The sequence below is a fragment of the Hibiscus syriacus genome, unplaced genomic scaffold, assembly GCF_006381635.1.
Source record: "Hibiscus syriacus cultivar Baekdansim isolate YM2019G1 unplaced genomic scaffold, ASM638163v2 tig00111248_pilon, whole genome shotgun sequence".
NCBI classification, from domain to species: Eukaryota; Viridiplantae; Streptophyta; class Magnoliopsida; order Malvales; family Malvaceae; genus Hibiscus; species Hibiscus syriacus.
In genome coordinates this window covers 35,238-48,354 of record NW_024063034.1, presented here as the reverse complement: position 1 = coordinate 48,354, position 13,117 = coordinate 35,238, and the positions used below count along the sequence as shown (strand labels likewise).

At 35.9% G+C, this 13,117-nt stretch overlaps 2 protein-coding genes and 1 pseudogene across 2 annotated transcripts; 1 reads left to right on the top strand and 2 right to left on the bottom strand.

The window, feature by feature from the left end:
* Nucleotides 1-212: 212 nt before the first annotated feature.
* LOC120157363 (DEAD-box ATP-dependent RNA helicase 15-like) lies at nucleotides 213-1,833 on the bottom strand. The gene is made up of 7 exons (XM_039168512.1): nucleotides 1,808-1,833; nucleotides 1,378-1,434; nucleotides 1,111-1,295; nucleotides 646-790; nucleotides 479-562; nucleotides 346-399; nucleotides 213-278 (listed from the first exon to the last, which is right to left on the bottom strand). The coding sequence occupies exons 2-7, from the start codon at nucleotides 1,429-1,431 to the stop codon at nucleotides 213-215; spliced, it is 588 nt and encodes a 195-aa protein (XP_039024443.1). The 5' UTR covers nucleotides 1,432-1,434; nucleotides 1,808-1,833.
* A 4,271-nt stretch (nucleotides 1,834-6,104) lies between these two features.
* On the top strand, nucleotides 6,105-8,640 carry LOC120157369 (EIN3-binding F-box protein 1-like; the record flags this gene model as incomplete). The annotated part of the gene is made up of 1 exon (XM_039168516.1): nucleotides 6,105-8,640. A coding segment is annotated over one exon (1,878 nt), but the record flags the coding sequence as incomplete, so codon positions are not given.
* A 539-nt stretch (nucleotides 8,641-9,179) lies between these two features.
* LOC120157368 lies at nucleotides 9,180-12,328 on the bottom strand (annotated as a pseudogene).
* Nucleotides 12,329-13,117: the final 789 nt, after the last annotated feature.

Here is a 13,117-nt window from a genome sequence, read left to right as displayed (position 1 = left end):
TAGTGGCATTTTTCCAATAAACGCCACTATAGATGAACTTATTGCGTCGTTTTTCAAAAAAATGTCACATTGTTACGGCTTTTATTGAAAACGCTGCTATAAATGGACCTATTGCGGCGTTTATAAAAAACGCCACTATTGTTGCCCAAAAATCGAATATATCTAAAAAATAGAGGGCCCTTTATAAGAATTTGTACAAGGCCCCCGACAACCTAGCCACGGTCCTGGTCCGGACACGTCGAGGTCGGACACTTCGGGGTCGGAGAAAGTTGCCATTCCTAAGCAAGAACATAAATGTTCTACTACTTGTATCAAAAGCAGATTAAAGCATAAAAAGAAACATACTGTAAGTAGAGGTATCAATCTGCTCAGTATATCCACCTCGAACCTCTCCTGGACCTGCAACGGGTGGAAGATAATCGGTCTGAGGATGACAAATCAATGGACAGAACAATGGTTACAAGTTGTGGGCCTAAACCTGATTGAGCACTTCAGAATCTGAAGCAGATGAAACAAATGTAATTGCAAGACCCTTGGTGCCAAACCGGCCAGCTCTACCAACCTACCACCAATGAACCAAGAAACATCGTTCAGTATATGCAAAGAAAAGAAGCAAGATCGGTATGCGATCGAAACAAACAATACCCTGTGCAGGTATGTATCGGCAGAATCCGGCATGTCATAGTTGATGACGATGTTAACACGTTCAATGTCAATTCCCCTTCCAACCAACTCTGTAGCCACAAGAATTCTTTTATGCCCCTCCTTAAAACCCTTGTAGCGAGTTAACCTACATAGCATTGATCAGCATTACAACCGAGGGTAAGAGATTCGGATGCTTATATTTATAAACAAAAATAATATGAAAAGCCAAACCACATATCATATTTATTCAAGAACCATTAACAAAACAGAAAATCATGTTATAGAAACATCCACAATTCTGATATACAGCATCCATCATAGAAGAATACACAAGCCAAGCAACTGAACGAAATCTTGAGGGATGATTGAACGAAAGAGGGTCCTTATGTCACTAGTTTTACAAGAATATAAAATACACAAGGGGGCAGAAATTAATTATGCATGACATGTACAATTTTTAAAAACCTTTCTTCCTGGGACATGCCAGAGTGGATGCATATAGAAGGAAAATTGCACTCCACAAGTAACTTGTTTAACTCAGCTGCTCGGTTCACACTTTTGACAAAGATGACGACTTGGTTGAAGTCCAATGCATCAAGGAGGTCATTCAACTTGCGCTTTTTCTCCAGTTCACTCGATTTGATGTAGTGCTGTCATTAGAACCATTTTGGTGTTTAGATTAAAATAAACACAAATGAAGGCTTGAAAATAAGCCAGCTTCTTAAAACATACCTGCACAAGACCATGAAGGGTCAACTTGGCCTCGTCGTCTACATAAATTTCCATAGGCTGAAAGGAACAAATGTCACAGTAAATCAAATTAGGGAGCTAATTCTTCAAGAAAAGGGAATCCAGTATGAAATGAATTATGGATGCAGATCCCTTGAATTGAGATTCCAGTCCATTTGCTTTGCCTCCTTGGATATTGTTACTTAGAGCAAGCGAGTGTAGTGCTCCCTCAAAAACAACGACTCTATTACATGATGACGCTGCACTTCAAACAAGTAAATACCCATCCCTTCTTTACTACCCAAGTCCGACTCTAAAAGCCCAAACCCTAAATAGAAAATAATTACAAAATTAAGCCAAAGTAACAACCAGCTTGTACAGATCCACTACTACAGAAATCTAAACACTGCAAGCCTAGACTTCACACCACTAACTTTCCCCATTTGATCTGCAAAACCAATAACTTTTAACCGCGTTTTAGTATAACGAACGCCGCTAAATATCATAGTATATAGCGTCATTTTGTTCACAAATTCTGTTACATATCATAGTATATAGCGGCGTTTTATACACAAACGCCGCGAAATATCATGGTATATAACGGCGTTTTTTATTTACAATTGTCACTAACTTTTGCGGCATTTTTTTACGCCGAAAAACTTTGTCTCGGCGCTTATAAACCCCTCTATAGAACTAAAAAAACACCGCTATTAAATTGTTCTGATAATGGAATGGTTCAAGTGGAAATGCATGAACTTCCAAATTTGATGAGTTGGGCACCATTTGAAATTACGTGGAACCAGAGTCCAAGTGGATGGGTTCCAGCGCGATATATTGCTATTAATTATTGCATGTTATATGCACATGTTATATTACGTTTGTTAATTACCATGTATGTATGTGTTCATCATGCATGCACATGCATACATGCTTTTTAAAGGGGGAATTGTAGAAGGAACAAAATGAAGGAAACCCACATCCATCTTGTTGCATTAATATCACTACAAAATAGGGAGAACACTGCATGCATGCATCATAACGTTTAAGTACAAATAAAATTTGTTTCGAGTCAAAAGATCAACTCGACTCGATTCAATCAAACAAATTAAAAACCCTTTATATTATCTTCTATATGTGGTATTTATTACTATTTTATGCTCATGGTACATGGGACATGATATACAACTGGATCCACCGGTCAAATATACGTATAAAATACCAAGTTGGAGCATTTAATTATTGTACATAATATATAGTAATGTTTTTGCTTAGAGAATTAAGCAAGATGAAGTTGGCAATGAGTGCAAAATGACTCGCATCACACGTGCATTTCATGGTTTTATTAATGTCATCTTAATTTCATCACGTGCATTCCCAATTCAACTTGTCTCTTATCAATTTCCCGTTTTCTTCCTAACTTAACCCATAATTAATGCCAACAAACCATGTAATATATTTTATTCCTAAATTGCATAATACTTATGGTGCAGCACATAATTTTTTCTGGGTAAATTAAAAATTCCATCATTAAACTTTATTCTCTCTCCTATTTGCTCACTAAACTTTAAAAGTTTTCAACTTCCTCACTACAACTTAATACATTGGGTTTCTTCGGTCATTCCGCTGTTAAATAGTTAACAACGTTAAAACGATGCTATTTGAAAATAACAAAATTTTCACAAAAACAAAAGCTTTTTTGCATCTATATAATTTATAACGTCGTTAGTGAGAAAACGACGAGTGACCAAAAAACTCGATATATTAAGTTTAGTGAGGAAGTTTAAAAGATTAAAAGCACAATGAGTGAAATATGAGAGAGAGCAAAGTTCAATTACCAAATTTATAATTTCTCCTAATTTTTTTGTTACTACAATTTTAAAAATTATAAAATGATCATTAAATTTATCAAACCATTACAAAATGATTATTGCACGTCATAAAATAATAATAAATTTTAAAAAGTTTGGGGATTATTTTGTAATAGTTATGCAAAATTAATGACCATTTCTGTAATAGTTATGCAAGTTTAATGATAATTTGCAATAGTTTGATAAAGTATAACCATCATTTTGTATTTGGTAGAGAAGTTTAATGATCATTTTGAAATTTTTGAAACTTAAATGATAAAAAGCCACTTTAACACAATTTGATGACCATTCGTATATTATACTAAAATATTTAATACTCCTAAATTGTAAAATATAGACTAGGAATGTATATTCAATTTTACTCCTTAATAATGACCAATGGAACTTTAACTTTTATTATTAGGTCAAATTATGATTATGGCCATCAACTATGCTCAAATTTGAAATTTAGCCTCTATACTTTTAATAATGACCAATGAACTTTAACTTTTATTATTAGGTCAAATTATAATTTTGGTCCATCAACTATGCTCAAATTTGAAATTTAGCCTCTATACTTTTATAAGGGAATAATTCTTGTACTTTTTGGTATAATTTGAGTTTTTTTAATTCTATGACTTACTTAGTTAGTCTAAACTCTAAATAACCAACAACGTTGTAGTTTTTTTTGTATAACCATTGGCATTTGATTTATTGATCGACTAATCCGGATCAGGCACTACATACCCTCCCAACCCAATTTGCTCCATTCACAATCGCCAAGATTCGAACCCCTGACATTGCTTAAGAGATCTAGTGTCTCATCCCACTAGACCAACTATTTAGATTTAAATGTTATCATATATTTTTTCTTAAAAATAATAAAGTCTAACTCATTTATATCTTTATATGAATTTTCTACTTTTATGGAAATTCATATTAATATTTTAACCGTTTAAAATAATAATCGGTATAAAATATTTGAATTAGGTAATGATATTCTGAAATAGAGTTATGGAACAGTATCAAATTCAAATATAATGACTGAATCCAAAATTTGGGTATAATAAAGGGATCAAAACTAAAATTTGACCTTATTTTTAAAATAATGAAACAGAGTGGTTTATTCCAATGCAGGATATTCTGTCATTGCGAAGGCTAAGCTTAATCTAGTGTCCAAACACTTGGGGATAACGAAAGAGAAGGGTAAATTACACTATCAGTTTTAATATCTAAATTTTTAAATTTTTTAAAATTATATTTAATGTTTAATTTTTTTCTTTTAATATCTCACCGTTTGCATATAACATTTTTATGGATAAATTATACTATTCATCACTCGATCATCTTCTTACTCTTATTTTAGTTATTAAAGTTTAATTTTTTTAATTTAATTATCTAACTTTCAAATTTATTTTTTATTATATATTAATAAAATAATCCATGCCACAAAAATTATTAATAAACTAAATTAGAATGATTAAAATAGAAATAATTAAGTTGAGTAGATAAATTAAAATTTTTAAAACTTTATTAATAAAATAGAAGTGAAAAGATGATTAAGTGATGAATGATGTAATTTAACTATAAAAATATAGTGTCATTCAAATTTTAATGCAATATATAAAATAAAAATTAAACGTTATGTATAGATCTGAAAACTTGAAAATTTAGGTATTAAAATTGATTAAAATTAATAGTTTAAATACTAAAAGTGTAATTTATCCGAATGAGAAATGCAAAACCATCAACGGACAAAAGCAGTAAAGTAAGGGGGATTGGGAAGGAAGGGGACAAGAGAGAGAGAGAGAGTCCCCACAAGGAAACCAAACCCCAAATTTTTGGGCCAAATACAATGCATTCGGTTTCTCTATGGTGTATTATCACATACCCAAACCTCTCTCCTCTCATAATAAAACCGACCCTTTCTCCCTCTATCACCATCTTTCATTTCTTTTTTTTCCGGCTGTTTTTCCCCTTTTCTCTCTTTCTCCACCTCTTTTTTGCCATATCTGATAGGGTTTCCCATGTCCTTCTAGCTCCAATCTTTCTCATGCATTCCTGTTTTCAAGCCACATTCCTTGAAGTTACGACTGTCTTCCTTGTTGGGTCTCTCTTTTTCGCTCTCTTTGGAGGGTTTTTGGGCGAGGAACAGTGCGGATTCGACCTCCCGGGATTTTTTCAGCTGTACTCATGTCAAAGATCTTTTCTTTTAGTGGTAAGTTCTTTATCTTTCTATTTTTTAGCTTTTTTTTCTTTCTGGGTATCTTTGGTTTTCGTTTATGATGAATTTGATCTATGGATTGGATGTTGCATAATTATATCCTTTTGTGTGATCAAATTTTAGATTTTTCTTGGATGATTAATATCTTTCGATGTATTTCAATATTTGGGTTTGAAGACTTGGTTGTGAGTTACTGAATCCATGTTGATTTAGGGAAATAACTTTAGTTGCGTTTAGTTTATGTTGGTTTTTGTTAATATGAAGATTTGGGGGCTATGAAGATGTTCTAGATGTAGATCAGGCTAACTTAGAACTGATCCTCTTATTGTTTGAGGGTCTGTGTATTTCTCTAATTAGTTTTGCGCTCATGGGTTGACCTGTGCAATTGAATATAGAGTATGGTGTTGTAGGGAAGAGCTCGGTATGTTTCTCAGTTGAATCCGAGGACGGATGCAATATTTTATGTTTCTTTATGTCTGTTGGGCATGATATTAGTAGAGATGTGGTTTTTGATTGTTGTATTGAGAACAACTTCTGCTTAATCTGAAATACTTGTCAAGCTTTTTAATCCAGTTTTCCTGTAGTGTTGTGTTGTGTTTGATTGCTCTGTTGCTCTGTTCTGATCAGCAGTTTTAATCTTGGTTCTCAGGAACTGATAATTTTTTCCCGGGGTTTCTATTTACCCAACCCCCAAGGAATCGAGTCTCTTTTTCTCCCTTGGACTTAACGGGGATGTATATTTTCCTCATCAAAAGAGGTCGCGCTTCAGTGCCCCGATTGTTTTGTCTGGAGAAAGGTTTGAGCAGAAGAAGCCATCGATTGAGATTCTCCCTGATGAATGCTTATTTGAAATCTTCAGACGACTACCTCGAGGCCAAGAGAGGAGTTCCTGCGCTTGTGTATCCAAGCGCTGGCTTACACTTGTTAGCAACATCCGCAGAAATGAAATAAATGACAAGGATGGAGTTGTTTCTGAGGTTGTAGATCATGATGTTGAGGGTGATGGATTCCTCTCTAGGATTTTGGAAGGAAAGAAAGCAACGGATGTTAGACTTGCTTCTCTTGCTGTTGGAACTGCTAGTCGTGGAGGATTGGGGAAGCTTTTCATTAGTGGAAGCAATTCTACGCGTGGAGTGACTAGCGTTGGGCTCAGGGCCATCTCCCGTGGATGTCCTTCTTTAAGGGTTCTTTCATTGTGGAATTTATCTTCTATTGGAGATGAAGGTCTGTGTGAGATTGCTGATGGGTGTCACCAGCTAGAGAAGCTTGACCTTTGCCACTGTCCCGCAATTACTGATAAGTCTTTGCTGGCTCTTGCAAAGAGCTGCCCTGCTTTGAAAGATCTGACCATTGATGGTTGTGCAAACATTGGAAATGAAGGTCTCCAAGCTGTAGGTCGCAGCTGTCCAAATCTAAAGTCCATTTCAATAAAAAACTGTCCCCTTGTTGGAGATCAGGGAATTGCAAGCATGTTGTCTTCAGCCTCATGTACCCTGACAAAAGTAAAGCTACAAGCCTTGAACATTACTGATGCCTCTCTTGCTGTTATTGGACACTATGGCAAGGCAGTGACTGATCTTTCTCTCACCAGCCTTTTAAATGTGAGTGAAAAGGGCTTCTGGGTGATGGGTAATGGCCATGGGCTACAGAAATTGAAATCTTTCACAGTTACATCCTGCCGTGGCGTAACAGATCTGGGACTTGAGGCTGTTGCAAAGGGTTGCTCAAATTTGAAACAGTTATGCCTCCATAAATGTGCTTTCTTATCTGATAATGGGCTGGTGTCTTTCACCAAAACAGCTAGTTCGCTGGAGAGCTTGCGACTAGAGGACTGTCACAGGATCACCCAATTCGGGCTTTTTGGTTCTCTCCTTAACTGTGGTGCAAAGTTGAAGGCTTTATCTTTTGTGAACTGCTTGGGTGTTAAGGACCTAAACCTGGGATTGCCCACTGTATCCCCTTGTCAATCCCTTCGATCACTGTCCATCCGTAACTGCCCCGGTTTTGGTGATTCCAGCTTGGTTGCATTAGGGAAGTTGTGCCCTCAACTGCAGCACTTGGAGTTGAGCGGGCTTCATGGCATAACCAATGCTGGGTTTCTTCCATTGGTTGAGAGTTGTGAGGCTGGTTTAGTGAAGGTTAATCTCAGCGGTTGTGTGAATTTGGATGACAAAGGCATCTGTGTCATGGCTGATCTGCACGGATGGACTTTAGAAATGCTGAATCTTGATGGTTGTAAGGTCAGCAATGCTAGTTTGATTGCAATTGCAGAGAACTGCCAGTTGCTCAATGAACTTGATGTCTCCAAGTGTGCTATCACCGATTCTGGAATTGCAACTCTGGCCTGTTCTAATCAAATCAATTTGCAGATCCTTTCTGTGTCAGGTTGCACTAAGGTCACCGACAAAAGCTTGCCTTCACTTGGAAAATTGAGTGAGACCCTCTTGGGGTTAAACCTACAGCACTGCAAGGCAATCAGCAGTTGTGCAGTCGACCTACTTGTAGAGCAGCTATGGAGGTGCGACATCCTTTTCTAAACTAACATATATTGGCCACTACACCGCTCCACCTACTGCCGAGTATCGATTTATTAGCAAAACAAGGTTTGATCAATCAAGAAGCCTATATGAATACCCTCTGTGAGTAGCCACAGTTAGTTTAGTTTTTGGGTCCATCAATTGTGGGTCTTCTATCTTCCAGAACTTGGCCCCTTTTTCCAGGGAACACGGCCATTCTCCCATTTTTTTGCAGGTATCCCTTCATCAGAGACCTGTTACTAGATTTTGATTATCCCAATAACGGGTATCGTTTTCTTGGTCAAACTTCCCTGAGAATACAGTTGCTGGGTTCTGGATTTTAGGGTGCCTTTTGCTTAGTCATATGGTTCTGATGCTAAGCTTTTCCTTTGCACTTTAGTTTGTTCATTGTTGGGTCCTTTGTTTTCCTCGATGGCGGATTCAAAGTCTTCGAGTCATCGTAGTCAGTTCAAACTTCCATGAGAGTTGTTTTTCTCCCATCGTTTTTACTAATCTCATTTGGTCTTTTGAACTTTTGTCGTCTGCAACCTGTCAAACCATGTTATGTGAAGTTGCATCCGCCATTGGAGGTAGTCAATGTTTCTGTTCCCACTATGGTTATGAAAAAAATGGTCAAACTTTGATGTGAATGATTGCTAATTTGATTTTATGTGATCCATGGAAATTGTGCTGTTTGGAACTGTTGGTTGATGTGAAAAGACCAGAAGAAGATGAGAAAAAAATCTAGAGAAGGGTAATCAAATAAAGTGGAAACTCTAAATTTCTTTGTCAACATCTTTCACCATACTAATTATATAAAGGTCGACTCTGGATTCCAATTCAAGTCTTTAAATAATCGCCATATGTGGCTATTTAATCTTATTAAATTTAGGATTGCATTACAATAAGTACTTAAAGTATACTATCTTTTTCGTTTAAGTATCTAAAGCATTTTTTAGTCAAATAAGTACCTAAAATTCTTTTTTTTGACATAAAATACTCCTATTTTGATCAAAAAGATAATTTTAGGTACTTAAATGAAAAGGAGGATACATTTTAGGTACTTGATTGTGATATAAACCTTAAATTTACAGTCACTGACTTTGTAGAATAAACAGAGCAATTTACACAATGTAGCAGACAGAACTTCAATTCACAATTACTTCAGCAGGTTTGATTATGGATTCTCTAACACAAACAGCAAATGACTTTAGAGACTCAACTGCCCATCGTTAAATAACAACATAAATAAATTACGCCAAACGTTGTAAATGATTGACATATAGTACTGTAAACATGCTCGGCGATCTGTGCAAGCTACATTGCCGTGCTTATTGCTTATTGCTCCACCCGAATTGGCTCTTGTTCCAAGTCCAGCTGCCCCTGCTCTCCGATCACTGGCCCTTGGTCCATGTCGGGCTGACTTCCATCTGAATCAGCTGTCGAACTAGGAACTGCCTCTGGCTGTTGGATTGGAGATAATTCCTCCTCCATCAAATCAGATGACGTGGTATTCTTCGCGGTTGTTGCTTTTGATTTAGTCACCTTTCTCTGATTGGATGCCTTTGGTTTCGGCTCCTCATGCTTTGCACCGGACAAAGTAGTTTTCTGAGAAGGTAACTTGGGAAGTGATTTCCTCTGTGGCTTCTTTGCATGAACAGGAGAAATCACTTTGGCAGATAAGCTTTGAGATGCATTCTCATCCAGACTTAGCCGACCTGATTGGTGACTGTTATTGCTGTTACCATCTATGTCTGAAGAAGTCGAGCTTTTCCTTCGACCAAGCTTTGGAGATTTCGCTCTTGTAGTTGGTATCTGCACCCAAGTAATAGGAAGACATTAATGTTGCAAATCGAGAGAAACTCATCGTCAACATATAGCAGATAAAGAAACAAAAGAAGTGTAATGCATGTATACACACACCAAAGAAAGGAAAAACGAATCTGCCTATGTAGATTTCTATACTCAAAGCACCATCTAGCCTTCTATATATGTCGGAACATGCAACCAACCTTCTTTAATTCCACCTTTGGAGGTGGAGGTTCCTGATAGAAGATTGGCATCGGAGTTGCTTTGAAGGTCAAAGTCTTCCTAAACATCTTAATCTCAGCCTCTTGTGTTTCCTGCAGAAAAGTTGAATATCCTTATAAGAAATGATTTTGGACATATGACATAACATTCACAAAATAATACCTTAGACTTGGCCTGCAAGTTGCTTTTTCTACTTCCATTGCATGAATCTTTTCCTCAAGTTTGTTGTAGAACTGCGCAACACAGTAACGAAGACTTAAAAGTTGAAGTGAACTTGCTGCAATAATAGACAACGTAAAATCTGGGGAATATCATATAAAGCACCAACCTCTTTCCTCTTCTCTGCCCGTTCACCACACTTGAAACTGAAACCATAATTTGGAAGAGTACCATTCTTATGAGCTCTAGCATCAGCTGGTGTGGGGCTTCAATGCAGCAATTAAGGATAAACAGATACATGCCAGTGAAAACTTATAGACAACGTTGGAAAGAAAACTCAAACCGTGACCCATTTCAATGCATAGTACCAGACAGAAAGTAATAACAAAATGTTCAAACACACAAGGATATGATGACTCAGCGTCTCCTTCAGCTTTTTTTGGAGATCCTTTCTTCAGAGGCTTTAGCTTGGGTTTCTCTCTGTAATAAACAGTAGAACATTTGTGAGAATGCAGGAGAACAGATCTTTCATCATGCAGCACATAAAGTCCGATACTCCAATTTCAGGGGAAAATAAGAAGATAAAAAGTGGCCAGTTAGAGCTTCCCCTCTTCGTTTATAGAATCAATAAGAATGGCAGAAGGTTGCATAAAGAAGAGAAAAGAAATTAACAAAAGAACAAGTAGTACATACGTATTGCCTTCAGAGAAGGCTGCATCAGGTTTTCCAGGTTGCTGTTGGAAGCACACAGAGAGGAAAAAAATCAGAAAGGCAGAAACAGTGATAACAAAAGAAAAGCAAAATCCAAAGAAAAAGAAATTAGTCTTATCATTGTGAACCCTGACCTGGGATACATTAGCTTGTCTTTCATTCAATGATCTACTTTTAAGAGGCTGTTTCACACGTGAATTTGCAGCACCAGAACCACCATCAGGAGCTGTTAATGTTGCCTTTGTAATCTTTCCATCTTTACTTTTCTTCAATAAAGATGGCGAAACCTTTTTGGGACCAGAGCGCTTCTCAGTCTTGGTCTCGCCTTGAATCTTACGAGGTTTGGATTGCTTCAAATTATCTTTGGCTTCCCCTTCCTACAAATAAAGACAGTCATACACGTGAAATTAGTCTCATGGTAATTAATAAAAGACTCAAACAGAATAATAGGACCTACTGCCTCGGAATCAATCAATCCATTGCTTTCAACATAGTCATTTGACCCTTCTTTAGCCTGCTCAGTTGTTCCATTGTCATCCATTTCATTATGCAAATAAGTCTCGAAGGTCTCCTCAACACTCCCATTCACATTATCCGAAATACCACAGTCGTACTCGTCCCCACACACCTGAGGTTGCCGATAAACACCATTTTGACTGGCAACCTCAAGCTCACCCGCAGACGATAGATTATCTGAATCCATCACACACTGTAACAGGAACAAAACAAACTAAGAGGAAAGACTAATTACAGACAAAGCAAGTACTGGAAAGAAATTAACACGTAGACACCATTTGAAAGGGCATTTTCAAGCCAATACTCGTCAATAGAATATCCAAATCCATCAAGATGAGTAAAACTAACGAGCAATCCTAATTACAGATAAATTAAAAGGAACCAGCACTTGCAGTATTTTTAAATTCTCAACCTAACAGCTTTAAATCTTATAATATTTAATAATTTTCATTGATATAAACTATCCACATTTTTCAGCGCAAAAGGATAAGGGTCGAACATGAACTTTCTAAAAATATATATTTATCACATTCATAATGTTCTTTGTCGATATAATTTATGAAGCAAAGGAAAAAGAAAAACTCAATTAGATCTCGTAGTAGCAGATAAACAGCAAATTAAAATCGAATCCAAAGCATCGGTAGTTCATCAAATGATAGAGATTTATCTTTGAACAGATACTAAGGCATTTTGCTTCGCATTGATCTACTCTTTGAAAGAAATTAAATGAAAAATTTCCCTCAGTCTTTCTGCTGAACCAAACTAACAAGATTTTCCTTTAAAAGAAAAAGAGTTTTACTAATCTCTTTCTTACCTCGTGAAGCGTGCGATGAATCAAAACTCCATCACAGCTATGAACCTGAGAATGAAGAAGACTTATAACAGAATTAGTGAAGAAGATGAAAAGGAACTGAGATAAGATAGTGAGATGAACAGTGAATATTGGCAGATCCAAGCAGTTAACAAATAATAGAATAATAGGAATTTAAAATTTGGACTTATTTTTCTATTATTGCTTTGAAAAATGTCTTTTACTCGAATCCATTCCATTCCAACTCACTATCATACACCTTACAAGTCAAAATGAAATGATTATGTCCGAAAATCTCCAAAAAAAATTACAATTTTATACATTTTTTAAATACATGATGATGATATAAAATATCCTTCAATTTTATAAATTTATTTATTTTTTAAATAATAAACTTAGATTTGATTTTAGAACGAAAATGTTTCAATTTGATTTGAGATATAATATAATTATTTTTATATATTTAAAGATAATTATAATAATATTTATTTTATCTAATAAAAATAATATATATATTAAAATTTGAAATTTTACTTTAAAGTAGGATCGAGTTTGGAGTTAAAAGAATATTTCTAAACTCGAGTCTAATAAGATTACAGATGAAGAAGTAAAATATTTAAGTCAAAATTAATTGACTTTTATTCCCATATGTAATGGGATAAGGGGGAGGTAAGATAGTAGGTTGCTCTCAATGCCAGGTTGAGAGCAGCTTCTGTGGGAGACCTCTGAATTATGAAATGCCCTCCGTGAGACTCGATCTCACACCCAAAATTAAAGCCTTGTTCACGGTCACCTAATCTTTGGGGTAGGATGTTGCCGTACACGGTCACCTCCTTGTCTTTTTATTCACCTTTTCCGTTAATTCTTTTTACTTTTACTAGCTTTTCAATTTTAGTTTACCATAATTTGATAATAATATTTTTCTTAC